The following is an 18,433-nucleotide window of genomic DNA, read 5'->3' on the forward strand; positions in this document are numbered from 1 at the left end:
TTTGAAGCTGTAAAAGAGAGTTATTTTTACAATTTTAGGTCAAATTCAATCTGACAGCTTCTCTTTTATTATGCTGCATTTCTCACAGTTGCCTCAGCCCTTACAACTACTTTGCTTATCTGTGCCACTACAGTAGTTGTGTTATCTCTGGCAAGCAGAAGAGTCTGGAACATCGACTTCAGGACATTTTTGCTGTACCCCCTCCAAAAGTAGAATATTCCACTGCACAGGCTTTAAAGGAAAGAACAATCCCAATAGGGGCTTACTCTCACTGTTTTTTCTTATAGATGTGAAACAATTACATAAAATGAAACCTGGAGCTCCCAAAGATCTGATTTAAATAATAACCACCCTTCCAGGAGCGGTGGCATTTAGCATATTCTGTTGGGAGTTTCTGGTTTGCACTGCAGGGCTAGTCTAGGGCTTATTTAACAAACATGAAAATAAAAGTTTATGGCTTCCATTGATGGTGAGCACCTCTATTCAGTGCTGATCTCTTTTGCCACAAGACAGTGGGCTTCTTTGAGAAGCATCCCCACAATGTAGCTGCTGTCCCTGTAACACTGAGACCACGGCAGAGGAAAGACTGCCCTGAGGGTGAAAAGAAGGAGCGAGTACCAACCTTCAGCACCGTGACATAGGGTGTCCCATCGGGGCCGTATTTGCTGCCATTGACTTCCACATGTTTCAGCCACTGAATGTGAGGCTGGGCATCGCTGTAGACCTTGCAGTGAAACTCCACATTGCTCCCAACCACCACAGTCTGGTTGGCAGGGAGCCCTGCTTGCAGGATCGGTCGGTGGGGTGACCGTTCTGAAACACAGAGGAGAAGGAAATCTTAATTTACCCGTCCTTCTTCCAGCAAGGTCTCCTCTCTGCAGCCTTCAGCGCTCTCGATGGGAGGGGACAACACCGCTCAGTGGTGGCAGCTCACAGTGACCTGGCAGGAGTTGTTTCAGATGGGGAATCTCCTTTGTTTTACAGCAGAAAGGGTGCAAACTGGGATTGCCATCCCTTCCAGGTGTCATGGCCAAACAAGCCAAGGGAAGGAGAACCACCCGAGAGCAGAGGATCTCAGCCCCACTCATGCCATTCCTTCTCTGGCTCCTCTCTAGACCAGCTAGGTAATTTATTGATCGCAGATCCGAGGCTGAAGTGCTGGTCAAAAGGAGGCTTCCTCTTGGCTTCAGAAGATGCATGATTCAGCCATTTGTGAAAGAAACCAAGCTCCTGCTTCCTGTATCCCGTCATGTGCCTGTTCAACATCACCACAGATCAGTTGTTGAGGGAAAACAGGGAAATCTCACCTAATACATCAAGCTGGTACGTGTGCCTAATATTGCCGTATTTGTTCTCCACAACGCAAGTGTAGTTTCCTCGATCCGATGGTACAACACTCTCCATCACCAGGCTCCACTGCTGGTGTCGCAACTAGAAGAAGAAATGAAACCATCAAGCCCATGGTCAAGCACTGTTGTCACCAGAGCCTTCAAATCAGTGAACAGTCAGGGACCTTCTACACACTCGGCCAGCATGAACAGCCCCCAGAGCTGGCCTGAACATCACAAGCACCCATTTCAAGGGTCATTAAAGACTTAATTTGAAGAGGAATTAAGACCAGTGCATAAACAGTGCCACACTGAGATTGTAATGGGGACCTGTAGATGCTTCCACGTATGAAATCAGCTGACAGTTGCACTGATTATGGTGCCTCTCATTAGAATAATGAGTTTAGAAGACATCAGCTAAGGTAGCTCCAATCCACTTGTCCCCTTTGTGAGACCACTCTGGTCCACAGACCGTCAGCCCAAAACATTGCACTCTTGTCTGCAGATCTTTACCAACTGCTACATATAACACGTAAAGATAACTAGAAACAATACAGATTATACTTCTTATCCCATCTATAAGGTATTTTGAACAACTATGCTATGGGAACAACATGGCATGGCATCTGTCTGAACAGAAATGGTTATCTACAACTGAGTTGGCCCCCTAAATTTTCTGTCAAGAACAGATGAGAAAACATGCCCAACCTCAAGTCCGGTCCTAAGATGCTTGGTCAGCCCTTCTCTTTCTGCCCTAAGCCTCAAGCTACTTATTTTTCTGGATGGGGCTTATATCCAGAGCTATTGGTTGTGCAGTAGCAAAAGGTAAAGCACTACCCATGTCTCCAGCCTGACCCACTGCCCTGCGCTCCCCCTGGAACGTTTGTTTCTAATGAGTACAAAGGAAATAACGGATATGGGAAGTAAATCTTGAATTAATACAGAAAGCAACCAACACAAAGATGACTTCAGGATGCATAGCATATAAAAGCTCTGCAAATCTCTGGATATTCGTTTGATGCCTTCTGCTGCCCAGAGCAGCACATTTAACTTTATTAAACATGGTGAAGGTGACTCCAAGGACACAGAAGCAGGAGATTACAATAATGCTGTGCTAGAGAATGTCAAGGGCTGATGGAAAAAACAAGGGTGTAATTGCTCCTGGAGGTTTCTTGCTGCAGCAGGTGAACTCCAATATGAAGTCATTTAACCTCTTTTGCTACACATAAATTGCATCCACATGCTTTCCTTTAAAGGGCCAAGTCGCAATTAAAGCCAGAATTTTGGAAAGAGAAGGTTTGAAGCCATAGGACCAGACAGCTTAAACAACTTGCTTAGTTTCAACCCAAGCAAGCAAAAGCCATCTGACAAAGCCCCCTACTTTGTACATCCCTGGGATAGCAGTGCTGAGCACCCCACTTCTCAGACATTGTGATTTCCTTTCATTTCAGGAGGCCGTGGCTGTTTTAAACAGCCTGCAAAGCGGTCTCGGTTGCTGCCGATGTCTGGTCAGGTCTGACTGTGCTCGTTGCCCACCCAGGGCACAGATGGAGCTCAGTGCAGAGCCAACAGCTCACCTTTTGTAACGCAACAACCCACTTGGTGCAGCTCTTCAACAGCGCTGCAATTACAGGGTAACAGGAGCGGTGAGAGCTGAGGGCCTGAACCCTGGGTTCACATCTGAACATACCAGACTGTCAAGGAAGTTTGAATGCAAATTTGTGGCTGCTCAGTGGCTCATTTCCATACTGGCTTGTCTCGTAGTTTTGTTTAAAGACTTCTTTTAATCCACTCTTCAGCATTGCAAAGTATTTGCCCGTGGAACCCCAAGGAGCTACTCCAAGGAAATGGGACTCCAGACACCCGATCAACTCCCTAGTCTGAACTGTATTATAAAATCAGGTCCAAATTAGGTATTTTACTTAGCATGTCTTGTATTTACTTTCAAGGAATGTCTCTTCATTGGGTTTGTGACAGGGACTTTGGACCCTGAACAAAGACATGATACTGTGGAACTGCGGGCATAAACTTGGGGAAAACTTGTTTGGGAACTTTTCTAGAAGCAACAGGGCTTTTTTTTTTTAGGTTGAGACTGGGTCTAAACTTAAAGGATAATAAAAAGGGATGTTCCCAAGTTAGGATAATTGCTGTACTTGATAAAACACTAGAAATAAGAAGTGACTTAGTGCAGACATTAATCAAGTCAGTGAGATACTGGAAGTCCCTCTGGTTTATTTGGTGTTGTCATTCTTGGCTTCTTGTGAAACAAACATTTGCAGACACACTTGGAAACTCAGTCGGTGTTTGCCAGACTGGTATGTGCAATGGTCTGGGGAAGGGATAATCCCCTATCTCCCCTCCCCCTCGATCTTCCCTTCTAGGGTCATTTAACACACACAGGCTTACGATATTAGGGATTCCAACACGGATTTAACCATTAATGCTCTTTGGGAAATTTCATATGATAAGTCATATGAATTTCTTCTCTCTACCACTTAAGGATGAACTGTAAGAAGATCAGTTTAGCCTGGGCCTTCTCTTTAGCCTGCCCTTCTCTCTTGCAGACTTTACAAAGGGCTCTGACAATCACACAGGATCTAAATGCCATTTGTGAGAGGCAGAAGTGGAACAGTGGTCAGCTTTCATCTGCTGACCACAGTCCTTTCACAATCAATGTTTAAACTCTTCCGCACACTGAGAACAAATGAGAAAATTCCCAGCTCAAAGATTTCTGGGTTAAGACCAGATCTTGAGATGAAGCAAGCCAACCAAACTCTGCCAGATCTGGATCTTGCCCGTTCTTTTCAAGCTGCCTAATCCTGTTATGAAGCTAAGTTGTAACAGGGAATTTAAATCTTAAATACATTAAATAGTGAAGAGGTTTTTGATTTATTTTTCTGGTTCAAATCTTGGTTGATATCTATCAGTATTATTTATATTGGATGAGATTTACATTAGACTACTTACCTCTAACTATGGCTCAAGAGCAAAAGCGAGCAAATAAGAGAAGGAAAATTACAGAGAGAGAAAGATGTCTTTATATCAGGAAAGGGACAAAGAACTATACCTAGACAGACAGAGAGTTTAAACCAATCTTGCTGTAATTGGCCTGACGTTGCCTTCAACAGCACTTTAAGCATTGGCTTGTTGCTGGAAGGTGCCCCTAGAGAAACAAAGCACAGCGATGCCAAAGACTCACTACTGTGTTGCAGAGGATGAAATGTGTCAATTTAAACTCAAGGATAGATTAAAACCACCGGGAAGTGGGTAGGGGAATTGCTTTCAGCTTTAGATTTTATTCTGCAAGCATAATTTAGTGCAGCTGATGTCACATAGTCTTGTAAAAAGCAGTTCAAACAGCGCACGCAAGCCTGAAAACATTTCATGATGATCCTTACAGCGTGCAATTAGTAAAAGATGCTTGTGCTTTGTAACTGTTATCTGCTGTAAGACTGTTTACAGACAGGAGTCTTTTCTCTCCTTAAATTTTCAGATCTAAAAGCAAGTGTGTCCTCAGCCTCATCCAGGCTGGAACGGGGACAGGGCTGAGGAGGGACCTTCAAAGGCTTCTCTGAAACAACCACAATAGGCTCTTTCAGGAACAGGCCTGAGCTAACAGGAAAGCAACAGCCCAAAAGCAGCGGGGAGGGAAGACTTTTTCAAATCCTTTTCTGGTTTCTGGAGCCCTGCACGCTCCGCATGCCTAGCCCCCTTTCACAGCATTACAGATGTGGTAGGCATCAGCACAGAGCTATTTAAGGTACTGATGAAGGTGTCTTTTGAAAAACCACCTTCTTTCCTCACCAGCAGCCCAGGGAGACGCCAGGGCTGGCAGAGTGCAGGCTGAAAATGCCTGCTCAGGAGTCCTTCCTGCTGCTCTAGTATTGTTCTAACCAGCTACTGCCAGCTTTATGCTCCCCAGATATGTTTGATCGTGACCTCAAGGGGACAAAGGAACAACAACAACAACAACAACAAAATCAGAGCAGCAGATTTTCTTGTTAAAGTCCTCCCATTTGTCATGTACAGTAGCACAGAAACTTCTAGATAATTTGGTCATTTGAGTGCACTTTTGGTGTCCACTTGAGCAAGAACATTTTCCAGAACACACTTGAGCAAGAACATTTTTCAGAACACCTTATGGTAAAAAGGGAAGAGAGAGAAGGAAGAAGCCAAAGAGCAGATGCTATTACTCTCGAAACAGGGTAATCCAACACTTGACCAAGGGTCAATGATTTATACCACAAGAATGTTAATGACCACCAACACAGCAGTCCAGCTCTTTGGTGAGGACCTTCCCACACCTTCAAACAACACAGTCATTTTTCCTTGAAAGCTGGGAGTAGCTATGGCTTGGTCATGCACATCTGAATGCACTGGGCTGATCTCCAGAAGTTAGGAGTATTATTACTTTCTCGTTGCTGTCCACAACGCACCCATAAACTCAGCCTCTTTTCTACCTAAGCCCTGAATGGCCAATATAGACAAACTCAGAGGGAATTAAGCCCTGAAACCCGATGGACAGCAGCCCTATCTAACACTTTGGTGTCGAGCAATTGCTTGGACTGCCAGAAACATCCCCATTCCTATGAAGCTGGGACCATGCGCTTATATGTACCAACGTTAATTACAGTGAAATACAATTTCCTCCAGTCAGTAGAAAACTTGACAAAGCCACAGATCCAAACCGAGGCCTTACCTTGATGCCCCCAATCCTATGCTCTCCCTTGAACTCTTTGCCGTTCTTCAGCCAGTAGATGGAGGGAGTTGGGTTGCCACCCGCCGGACATCGGAAGCGAACGGTGTTGGCGGCGGGAACTGCCAGCAGCTTCTTCTCCATCTTATCTGGCCGGGTCCAGAAGGGGACACCTGAGAAAAAGAACAAGCTGAACAGGCCCGTTTCTGCTGCGGAGGATATCAGCTGGTGAGCAGATGCATTTGAAGAGGCTTTGGCATGTGCGGAGTGACAGTTAAATTGCTACCTGCTGCAGTTAAGATAAATGACACAGAAATGCTTTCCAGCTAAATGACTCTTATAGACGTAGACAGGGCGTTTGCATTTTAGGTTTGTGATGAAAAGTTCATGACCAGGTTCTTGTCTTGGTAATGCCGGTGTAAGTCTAGAGTAGCTGCTCTTAAATCAGCGGGGAGAGCTATCCCAGATCAGGGTGAGGGTTTGGCCTCAGTGTGTAAAAAGATACAGATGTACCTTTGGGACAATAGTAGTCAGGAAGCATGAACAGCAGAAAGATGTTGGAACTGTAAAAAAATGCTGATGGGCCAGCAAGGGAGCAGAGAAAAAGTATTAGCTGAGTGCTTTGGAAAATTTTGCTCCTCAGTGAGCACAAACATAGTGCAGCCTCCTTAAGGGAAGGAAAGGAAAAAAAGACAGTGCCAAACTGGTTTATCATGTTTATGTTCTTAAAGTTCAAGTGATTTTAGTTTTAAAGATTCATGTTACCTTTGAACAGGGATAAGTTTTAAAATACCAGTGTTAGCATGAGATACTTTTTATAATCTGCCTTGAGTACAGCAATGTTTCTTGGCATCGTTACAAACATTACATATTAACTCCAAATTAAGGCAGCAGCGGCAGCAAACTTATTATTCTGGAAAGAAAGAAAGAGAAAGTTCTAAAAACAAGCCTCCCAAGCTTTCATTTCTGCTTAAGGAAACACTGCAGAGCTGCACTCAGGCTGCTTGCCCTACCAGCTCCATGCCCTGCACCGAGGCCGAAGGGAGATGGGGGCACACAGTGTGTGCTTAGGAAAATAGCAAAGAGGAGGCCAAGGAGTGTAACCAGTGCATGGGAAGGAAGCACCCACCAACACAGAGTACCCAAACCCACTGGCTGCAGAGCCCTGCGTGCTTCTGGCCAAGACAAACCGAAGGTGCTGGTCCTGAAAGACCTGTCTTGGAAAACATGGCGGCCACCAAAGCTGCTGGGAGAGCATCGCTGCCAGCCTCTCCCGCAGTGGTGAAGATCACAGAATCACAGAATGGTTTGGGTTGGAAGGGACAGTAAAGTGCATCCAGTTCCAACTCTCTGCCATGGGCAGGGACACCTTCCACCAGACCAAGTTGCCTAAAGCCCCATCCAGCCGGGCCTTGAGCAGATCCAGGGATGAGAGGCTCAGAAACACCACTCAGGATCACAGCTCCACCTCAGTGATGCCTCTGTAGCCCCTTCCTCTTCATTACAAGGGTGTACAAGGTTTTCCTTCTCCTTTCAAGCCTCTCGGAGCTGCACCCGAGCTGTTCCCTCTCTCCAGCGTTCACCAGCGCAGTCGGCCCTGACACGTCTGGTTCCTACCTGCTCCAGGTAGGGCAGTGGTGACCCCACCTTGCTTTAAAAACCACAGACCAGACACAAAAGTGCAACACAAACATTGCTCAGACAGAAACACGTCACAGCACTCTGTATTCCCAGGGGTGCGCGAGGATTACGGGTTTTGAAGGCATTTGATAAGCCCAACCAGGCAGGCCTAGCACAACGAAGCAGGCCCGACGGAGAGTTTTACATCGTCTGCCTCCAATTAGGAGTGGCCTCCTCTCTTCCCAGCTGGAAATTCAATATTCAGTTTTAATGACACATCCCAGACAGGTGGGAACCAAACGGCATTCACCTGTTTGCTTCTGCAGAACCGGGATTTCCCTCATTTCTCGTAACATAAGCCTGGGTTTAGAGAAGAGCCGAGAGGATGCTGGCAAGCACCAACACCCAGCCCTTCCAGCGGATTCCCCCCTGCCCTGCAAGTATTACAAGGCCAATTACAGCAAACACAGAGCAAAATATTGCCTTGGATCCACCCGCACGAAGAGGGGATTTTTTTGACAGCCCTTGGGGAGGGGTCACAGAGGGGGCTGCTTCTGCTCGGATGAATCCCATAGATGTTTGGTGGCAAAGCTCACTGCCGTGCAACCCACCTCCGCAGCTCAAAGGGCTCAAGGGCTCTTCAATTCATGGCATTTCAGCTCCAGAGACTTTGCAGGCAGGCTCATATGGCTCAGCTAAAGCATGCACCATTTTAGCACCTGCTAACGCACTCCACATGGCCTGGTTTCCCTTTGGCGTCTGGGTGCGTTGCTGCTGCATCTCATGCTTTCACACCTCCGCAGCTGGATGGCTGGACACAGGTGCCTCAGTAGTGTCACAGCCTTTCCAGGGGGCAAAAATGAACATTAAGGGCTTGCATCTGCCCTCAAAATGCCTTGCACAACATGCTGCGACTCCTGTCAGTCAGCTCCATGTATCAGAGGAATGTGGTGTTCAACCGTGGCATGTACACCTAGGCATCTTTTAAAAAACAAAACTGTTTAAAGATCTTTTCTTGCTGGGCTCACACCAGAGAGGTGTGCAGCTGGCAGAAACGAAAGCAAAAGGAGTCCATGCAACTGTGCTCCTGCAAAATTCCAGGCGCAGCAAAGCTTGCTGTGAACAAACTGCACATCTGGGGTGGGCCTCAAATACTGCATGATAACATGGGCTAAATGGGAGCAGCCATTCACTTTCCAATATCTTAGAAAAACAGCCAAGAACTGCATGTCTCACACACCCGGACTTCCTGAGGACTTCACACACTTTTCCTGGGACTGAGGAGAGGGCTCAGGGAGAGGCCAGAAAAGTCCCCACGTGTCGCTGCAGAGAAGGGCAGCTCTATAACCTGCTGCTTGTTTTCCTGAGAATCTGGGGATATCCTCCATATGGAGCGAAAGCAGGAAGCGCTCCTCCCTCCTGCTGTTAGAAAAGGCTTCTTCCCTGAGTGCATCCCCTCCGTTTGGGTGCTCTCCCGTGCGACTCGGGGCTTGGCACCCTGGGCTAACATGCCAAGCATCCAACAACCAGGGCATCACGCACAGCGAACTGGAACTGGAAAAAAAGTGTCTGTGCATTCAAAATGGTGCCTTTGTTCTCACGCTCAGGAGTGGCGAACAAAAACATCAGCGCTTTTGGTTTACTGTGCCCTCTGAGTCCTTTCATTACCACTTTTTAAAGGGGGTGAAATTTTTTGCTCAAATCTTCTGTTCACACAAAGCTTGCAAAGCACCAGAGAGTTTTGGGAGTGAGGAAGGATGAAAGACAGCAAAAAAAAATAAATTCAGAGCCACTCTCTCTAAATTAATTACCAGCAATGATTCTGCATGTGCAGGTGTGAAAAAAGGGATCCGCAAACATTGTTGCCGGCCCTTTCCCATCATCAAGCACTAAGCCCGACCGTCCGTTTTGTTTGTCAAAGACACCGGCCACCCATCCGCCTGGAATGACCAATTAAAAAACTGAGAGCGATACTTGGAATAATTAATACAGCCGAGCGCTCATTTAGCAATTAGGAGCTGCCACAAAATTCTGCAGCAGACAGAATCAACTCTAATTGTGTAATTTCCCCAGCTGACACCTCCGAGTACACAGCCAGATTTAATTGGAGATTATAGGGGCTCTTTGAAGGTGCTGGGGCTACGCAGCAGGGGCTCCAAACAAACAGATACAGAGGAGTAGGGAGCACTGGGGCAGAAGAGCACTGTGTGAAAAGGGAGTTTGGTTTTTGTTTCGGGGCCAGGAAAAACAGCTGTAGAGAACAGAGGTACTGGAAAGCCTCTTTTTGCAAAGGCGGATCGCAGTTCGTGACAAGGCTGCAACAAATGGGATGATGATTTGAAGTTGCTGAGGTTCCTCTTTCTTCTCTTTGGCCACCCATCTCTAAGGGATGCTGTCTCCATGCTCTCCAAGGGCTTCTGGGCCAAATACTTTGTTTCTGCTAGGTGAAACTTCTTCTCATCCCCCAGCTTTGATATTTCCAGCTTGGATTTCAACGATCTTGGGTGAAATCTCCAAAATTAATGAGATTGGCTTCAAACTCATACCACTACTACTGTTGTCTCTCCAAGTCCCTCTCTGTAAATATGAGGCTTAAAAACTCTTGAACAACACAAGCAAGCCAGAAAATTCACATAGCATCACAAGGGGCCTGGAAAAATTATTACTCAGTGATGTGCAAAACGTGGCAACATGCAGTAAGACAGTCCTGGACACATTATCTCCCTCTGCATAAGAACAACTCTTGGTTGTATTTTGCTTTTGCGTGAGAGGCAAGTTTATTGCTCTCAGTGCTCTAACTCCTGACTGTGGGCATGTCTGATGGCCAGGCAATGGCTCGCACACTTAGGGTACTTTTTGCCACAAGAAATGGAGGACACGGGCGTTTGAGCAGTCCACAGGACATGGCACCAGCTATACCCACGCATCCTGCTCGGGATGGTCGAGCAGCCCCTGTCCCCAGTGAGATGTCCCAGTGGTGGTGCTGCTGGGGTTAACACACAGCTCCCCACACTCAACAGATCTGCCAATGTTAACTTGGGGGGTCTGACATTAAACAAAGCAACATAAAGTACATTCATGTCACCGCACACCATGAGGCTTCATCGCTCTGGCACTTGAAGCTAATCAACTGTTTTTAAAGCAAAAGAGAATCCAACTTTTTATAGCAAGACCTTTAAGCAAAGCCAGTGGTTACCTTCGGGTCTAAAAAAAGAGACAGCCTTGAAGTCAAGAAGACCCAGAATACAGGCTATAAATACATGCGGCAAAACGTGTGTTTTCCCTCTCTGTGAAGAAAAACTTGTCTTTCTGTACCATAAAACAGCCCGTGTTTTGTGATACCTGTTGCTAAGAGATGAAGTTTACTACAAACCACATTAAAAAAAGCACAGAGCGATTAATTCTGCTCATCAGAAGTTGCTCTGTAGCAAGAGCAAACCCTGACCAAAACTGACCCTTCCCATGTCTCCAGCAGGCTTCAACAGGCATCGGGAGCGCTGAGCACCTCTGCAAAGGTGCTCTTCAACATGCGGGATCCAGCCCGTAATTAGAAGCTATCAGAAAACCACTAACTGCTGCCGATGGGTTGCCTGGCACCGTACCTCACAATTACTGTCCACATACTGCACGACACAGCGGCACAAATTTATTACAGTGGGAGACCTGTTTTAAAGAGTCCTCCAACGCTATGGGCAGAAGAAATTTTCCAGTCATGTTGAACTTCTGCCAACGTACATAGCTGATTTGGAGTTCAAATGCAAGACATTTATTTATTAAAAACACATATGCACAGGCAGCTCTCTTTGCAGAAATATAAAGAGCATAATAAAACACAACACTAACGCCTATGAAGCATGTAATGATCCTGATTAATGATATTGCACTTAAAGAAACAAGCACTGGGATTGAAAGAGACTCAGTGTAAAAAGCACTGAGGCTCTGTTCTGGGGCTCCCTTCCCCATGCGAGTTAAAGAAAAAGCCAGGAAAGCCAAAGGGGTTGCTCCTGCTTACGGCAGCAGTAAATTTGGCGCTTGGCTAGCATGAATTTTATTCTCCAAGCTGCCTCTGCCTCCAGCCAAGATGCTTGTAAGGACCAGAATTAAACCTGCTAAAAATAAAGCAGGCTAAGGTTTGCGATGTGTAACTGCAAGGTGTAACTTCAGCACAGTGAAAAAAGCAATGACAGAGAGGGCTTGGATGGATTTTACATGCAAGGAGAATTTATAGCTAGAGTTTGTCAAGTCAAACTCACAGAATCAAGCATCTGAAAAAATCAAATATCAGTAAGATACTGGAGCAGCTCTACCACTCTGGCATCTATTTCTAAATTTCTGCTGCCTGGTCCAAAGAGTTTGCACCCCTGTCTGAAGGACACCAATTTCAACGTGACAAAGAGCTGCTGTCAGTCTAGGCATATATCCAGGTGAGCTACTCCACATGGCAGCCACATCTCTTTTAAAGGAAAGATCTCTGTATCTCATAAAAACAAATTACCTGTATCTTCTGACTCATCATCGTCATCTTCATCATCACCTGATGATGGCGAATCTAGGAAGAGAAGAGGAAAGAAATGAAGCAGAAAAAAGATGGCACATGGGGATACTGCATTGGATGAGGCTGCTGGTGCCAGTCCTCTAGTGAGGGAGGACACCTGAGTGATGTGTCTCCCTCCCCTGTACCTCCACCAGCCTGGGATGACCAGCCAGGAGCTTTCCAAACTAGGAGAGGGGGGCATGAATTTGCCAGTGCTCTGCCACTGGAGAGCAGGGCTCCAGTGCCAACTACTGCTCCACGTGCAAAGGGCTCTCTCCTCCTAAATACAAAAGCAATTCCAAAAGGGGAGATTTATTTTTGCAGAACAAGCTCTCCCCGCTTTTTTTTTTTCCCCAGCGTTCACTCTGAAGACTTTTTATTTCACCAAGTCTCAGAACGACAGGTCAGCATTTCTGATTCACTTTCTCTGTACTGTTCTTTTAGCTCAGCATATCCCTGCTATATCTCCCTGTGTTAATTCCTTGCTAAACTACTCAGATCAAGGCTTTTAAAACTTCCCCCTGTAATCAAAGCTCTCTCCAGATAGATATTTTGCTGGCTACTCCTTGACCCAGCTGCCTTCAGTTATATTCCTTCTACAGAGGCACCTCAAGGCTGTAACTGAATACAGGTTAACAGGTGGGAATTTTCCATCAGTATCTCTCCAAAGCTTCCTGTACCCATTCTCTTGATGTGGTCTAACATCTCACCTTCTCCAAGCTGTCCACAATGAAGCCTCCATCCCCCTCCATGCCCCTGAACAACTACTGTAAATGTAAATCCCATGATAAAATAGCAGCTTAGTGCTTGATTTAATTTTACACAATTTAGTACAATTCAGTGTCTGGAAGATTTAGTGTCTCCGACTTTATATAATCTCCAGGAATTTATTTTTTAAAAGAAAGGCAAAATGCTAACAATGCAGCAGCCTTTATATTCTGAGACAGAGGTAAAAGCACTTGGCACGAAGCACAAGAAAACAGGAAACTTTATGAGTGTACGACATGTGGCCAGAAAAGCAAAACACCGATTCAGACCAAGACTCCTTCCTACCAAGATGCACTTGAGTTTTCTGCCGTTCTCTAACCGGCCCAGCGACAAAAAGCTCGGAGGTAAAAACCAAAAGGGACAGGAAAGCTAATAACAAACATCACTTCTCTGCAGAATCTGAAAGGAACTTCCGAAGATACTCAGTGCACATAGCAGCAAGTAACCCAGGAACCAGCTCCCTGCACCAGCTTGCAGTCGCGCATCGTGCTTTGCACCCTCTCTTTGGCACGGACTCAGGGCAGACGTGAAGCACGTATCTAACTGCAGATCCACGGCTAAGGTCCTGCTGGCAGCAGATCCAGGGAAATGCCACGGGGCTTGCTGAAAGTCAAGTGCCTCTTTAGGTGTTTCAGCAGAACCAGCAGGTTTACTCAAGTCCTGGTGAAGGCAGAAACCTTGCCAAATACCCACCAGCATCGACAGATGAACGAGTACATTCTCAGCCCCACACTCTGAGATTCGGTTACCTGTATATTAACACGTGATTGCAGTTTACTTCTCGTTTCAAATGAACCAATCGTGACCAGAGCAGCAGAATCAATTTTTAAACCAATTCAAAATGTTTGCACAAGATCGAGGGAGAGCTTTTGACCTTGCTTGCGTTTCATATGAGAGCTCTGCAGCTTGGGTTTTAAGACTATCCCATGCTCAGAGCTACGCTCCTGTTCAGATTACTAAAAAACCACCTTCCAAAAATTACCCAAAATGTGTCAGCTATTTGTTAATCATTCACTGAACCTGTAATCCTTTCCATAAGACAACACCTACTGGCATCAGCAAAAACGGTTAGATGCTATTCTAAAAGGGCTTTCTTTATGAGCAGGAAGGGCTTAACAGTTTTAGTCACTCGGCTTGAGAAGCTTGGTGTTGGGTACTTTGAAAGTTCTTTTTGCTGATACCAGCCTGCAGCCCGTGCTGCTCATCCCAGGGGTGCTGCTCGGCCACTAAATCCAAAGGGCGTGCATGAAATGGCTGCAGAAGCAGTGCTTCTGCCAACAGGCCTGGAGATCAGTTTGGGCATGCACTCTTCAGTTGTGATTCACATCAAGTGCTCGTGCTTTAAGAGGGCAGTACATTTCTTCTTGTGAACTAGTAAAGCAATCAAGCCCATGTCTGTCATTGGAGGCATTTTAAATAAATCAAAGCCTGTTACTAATCAGACTGGTTTTCAGTTTAGAGTAGCAGCTTCTCCCTTCTCAGGTACCTGATGCTTCCTAATGCTGCCACCAGCTCTGTGCAATAACCACCTTGGTTTGTACCCGCCAACTGAACACCCCCCAGAAGGGTCTGCAGGGACAGAAGTGTGTCCTGCCAGCATGGCCACACAGCGTGCCCACCTGGAAAAGCCCTGAAATGCCAGCTCCAGCATCTCCTTGCTCTACCTTCAGCATCAGCCATCTCACTGGGCACACAAAGTTGCAGCAGAAGAGCTGGTTTGCTGCGAACTCAGAACTCAAGGTCCCAAACTAGAAAATCCTGATAGGATCTGGAAGCAGCTCTCAAAAAGGGACTTAGGTGTCTATCAGCTGCTTTGAGTATTACATCTTGTCAAGCCAGCCTCCTTTGCTCACTTACGGGTACAGATCAGAGCAATTCCAGTTCATTAGTACGGATTTAACCCAGTTTAACAAAGAGAACAACTCCAGCCCCGTACATCAGATATCCACATAAACACCCAACGAGACATCTGAGCTAATCGCTGGTGTTACCTTTAAGAAGTGGGAACGCAAACCACAGATCTCAGATAACAATCTCCTCTCCGCAGCGGAACACTGAGCAATCAATAACAATTATGAAGAAATATCTGAGCGTATGAGAGGCGCCACTATTGCCACACCGAGCAGGGCTTCAAAGTTTGAAACAAGTGCTGCTGACAACTAAAATGGAGACTCCCACATTACCAGCACTTTGGTGGTAATGACAGTGGGCTAATAGAATCAAAGACTCGTAATGCTGTCAGAAAGCAGGTTCAGGTTACTCGCTTGTTCTTAAGCTGTTATTAGCTATTATTAGAGAAGAGGAAAAACACAGGGGCTTAAACTTTCTAAAAGCAGAGGATTATCAGCCCTTCCACTATTAAAACAATTTCTCACTTTACAAACTTTTGGGGCTGGCAGCTGTTTCATTTGAATGTGTAACCAGCTGCCCTCTTCTGCCTCCCTGCTGCCCCTTGAACTCAAAAGCATTTTAATGTCACTTAAAAAAAGAGAGTAACATTTCTAACAACCTGCAGTTCCTTGGATAGTCCCAATAATCCTACCTAGTTAAAGAAAGCCTTTCAAGGGCCAAATACTTCTTTAACCATTTAATTGATATGACCTTGAAGCATTCACAGCAATCTCCAGTAACGTTCAATGAAAAGCAGATGTTGGTGAAGGCTTGCTGAAACGAGCTTTTATTCTCACGATGGTTTGATTCTCTCACTTACACAAAATCCTATTTCTGGCAAGAGAAAGACCTTTATGGAGTGGATGTGATTTGCTATCACAGACATCTCTGTGTTTGGTTTTCAAATGGAGCCCCTTGCTTTTTGAGGGAACTCAGTTTTTGGAGGCAAGGACCTACTGTGTTGGGAATACTTGAGAAGGTTCCAACAGCACACAGGGGAAGAAAAGTTTTCAAAACCTTAGATCCACAAGGGGTTAATTCTTCTGAAAATTCAGGCCTTTAGTCTGTGTGATTAGGAGGCTTTTTGTCAGCTCTCAGTGACAGATATCCTTCTACCAGTGCAGCAATGTGAAATCATGAAGATGATCTTAACGTTATTTGTTAGCTATCTGGGAACATCTTTTTCTGGCACCCTCTGTTGAGTGATCCAAGCTTGGACAGCTTGTAGCTGTTCTGTCCTACTGTCCCCATCATGGAAAATATGGCCAAGCAAATGACAGCATGTGCTGTGCTAATGCATCACTTGCTTGCAATACATGGTTTGCAGTAAGTACCTCTGATGAAGCACATATTCTAGATATGCAGTCTGCAGATAAGCTACTTCTGAAACAAACTGGTCACTTGCGATAACTGGGGTGGAGGGAAGTGACATTTATCAGCTAAAATAGGGATGCAGTGTTCAGGAACCTCCAGCTTTGACATCCAATTTTGCCACTGATTTGCCACATAAGGTAGAAAAAGTCACTGAACTTCCCTGAGCCACAGTTCATTCACTAAAGACTTCAAAGGCACATGTAGCATTGCATCTATTTGAGTGTTAAGAAGAATCTGAGGTTTAATCTGACCAGCACCGTTTCCAAGTCTCTCTCTATCTTAACATCAAGTTTTACCACTTGGTACAAACGCGCAAGCATTCTTTGATTGTTTTTTTTGTTTTGCTAGACTAATTACTGCCAGGAATTGCTGGGGAGGTAAAGACCTACCAAGTATGGCAAAACACTGCAAAGCACCAGCCGCGCTGAACATGTGAAGGGGCAAAAATACCAAAAAAAAAAAAAAAAAAAAAAAGTGAAACAGCCGTATTTCTGCACGTACCTGTAACTCTGACTGTAAAGTTTCCCAGGACCTCATTGGAATGCCTTGGCTTGCAACTGTAGAGCCCCGAGTCATCATAAGACACATTGATTATCTTCAACAGTTTTTGTCCAATATGAGTTCTGTTGGTAGGTGCAATCCCAATACCATCTTTAAACCAGAAAACTGACACAGAAGAGCCTTGGGTGTTGCAGGAAAGTTCAATGGTATCTCCACTTCCAAACACCAACTCTTCCAGAAAGGCGGTCTCACTCCTCAAGTACTCTGCAAAGGGAAGAAGACATGGAAATGAGTAAAAGCGGGTATCAGAAAACAAAAAGAGCATGTCAAAACAAAATTTATCTTCTATTTGCCCTACAGATGCTTCCATATACCCAGAGCTCCTTCTTGACAGAGTTGAAACTTGTGCACCCTTCCCAAGCAGACAGTAATGCAGAAACACAGCTCTGCACAACGCAGTCAGGTCTCTGGCTGATCTGTAGATATTGCTTCAATGCTGTAGGGACCAGAACATGAACACCCCACCAGGTGCATCACAAAATACGGCACAGATCTCTTTGCAGGGTCATTGCAACATACAACGTTGCATGTGGGTAGTGATCTGGCAGAAATAAGTGTGTGAGAAGAATAGTTTGGTCTCTGGATCTTGACTTCTCTACTCCTATGAGACTATCCACAAGTGCTGTAGGACTCAGCAAGGAGCAGGAATAGGGATTAACCCAATTTCTCAAGTGACTCTGGGTGGCCCGAAAGCAGCCTCTGAGGGCTGAAGGAAACGAGGGAGAAGGGTGGACAGCAGACAAGCTGGAATAGCTAAAATAATGTTCCCACCCACTAGCTCTCTGCTCTGTGCAATGAAGGTGTGCAGAACCAAAGACTGAACATGAAAGGTGAAATCCTTCAGATCAGCCTACCTACCAGCTGCAGCAGCCTGTTACACTAGGGATGACAGGGAATCCTGCTGTGGGCTGGGGAGTTTTGTAGAGTAACGACAAAAGGAAAGGTTCAGACTCAGAAGTCTTCCTAAGAAGGAACACGAGACATGCTGAAAGTGTGATTCCTCTGTTTCATGGTCCTCTGACTCACTTTGCAGTGACATATAAACTCACTTTAGACATGTAATAATTTCTTCCTCTTTTACACCAGTTAGAAAAAGAAGACATCTCTCTCCAGCTGCCCTCAACCCCCCTGTATGAACAGCATGAGCACTGGTTTCCTGCTTTGTCTATGCTAACCAACATTTTCACTTTGCAATGCTCCATCTGTTTCTTTCTGGCTTCTACCAGCTCTGAGATGTTGTGCTCCACCACACACAAGTCTTCTTGGTTTTGTACACTATGTATTGCACAGGATCCTAATCCACAGAGAAGACTCTCTGGTGCTAAGATTACCCAATTAACAAGTAAGAAGTAATGCAAAACAGACCAGTCTGAGCCTATTCCCATGATCCAAATTCAGGCAGCCCACAGGTGGTCCAACTTTACCTCTGATAGTAATCAGATATGGATAGAAATCCTAATTTTGCAGCTCAAGCACATGCATAATTAGAGTTTAACTGTCAAACCAACATTTCAGCAGCTCAGAACACCTGATTATGGGGCACTGTCTTCAAGTTGCTCTTTGCTATTAAGTGGAAGAATTGGAACAGGTTATAAAAGAAAAATGTATTACTTTTCTCCTCTTGTCATGCAGGTTTTCATACTTGTGGAACTTTAAAAATAC

General features: G+C 45.4%; 1 protein-coding gene across 4 annotated transcripts in view; it reads right to left on the bottom strand.

The window, feature by feature from the left end:
- Window positions 1-18,433, bottom strand: part of FGFR3 (fibroblast growth factor receptor 3) — a 55,957-nt gene that overhangs the window by 18,651 nt on the left and 18,873 nt on the right. For all 4 annotated transcript variants that reach the window (XM_080592080.1, XM_080592079.1, XM_080592078.1 and 1 more), the window contains exons 3-7: window positions 16,712-16,975; window positions 12,140-12,193; window positions 6,028-6,197; window positions 1,308-1,431; window positions 623-813 (exon numbers count right to left, since the gene is read on the bottom strand). In XM_080592080.1, coding sequence (XP_080448206.1) covers window positions 623-813; window positions 1,308-1,431; window positions 6,028-6,197; window positions 12,140-12,193; window positions 16,712-16,975 — 803 coding nt within the window. The remainder of the gene's footprint in view (window positions 1-622; window positions 814-1,307; window positions 1,432-6,027; window positions 6,198-12,139; window positions 12,194-16,711; window positions 16,976-18,433) is intronic.

Source organism: Anser brachyrhynchus (assembly GCF_964034855.1).
Source record: "Anser brachyrhynchus genome assembly, chromosome: 4".
NCBI classification, from domain to species: domain Eukaryota; kingdom Metazoa; phylum Chordata; class Aves; order Anseriformes; family Anatidae; genus Anser; species Anser brachyrhynchus.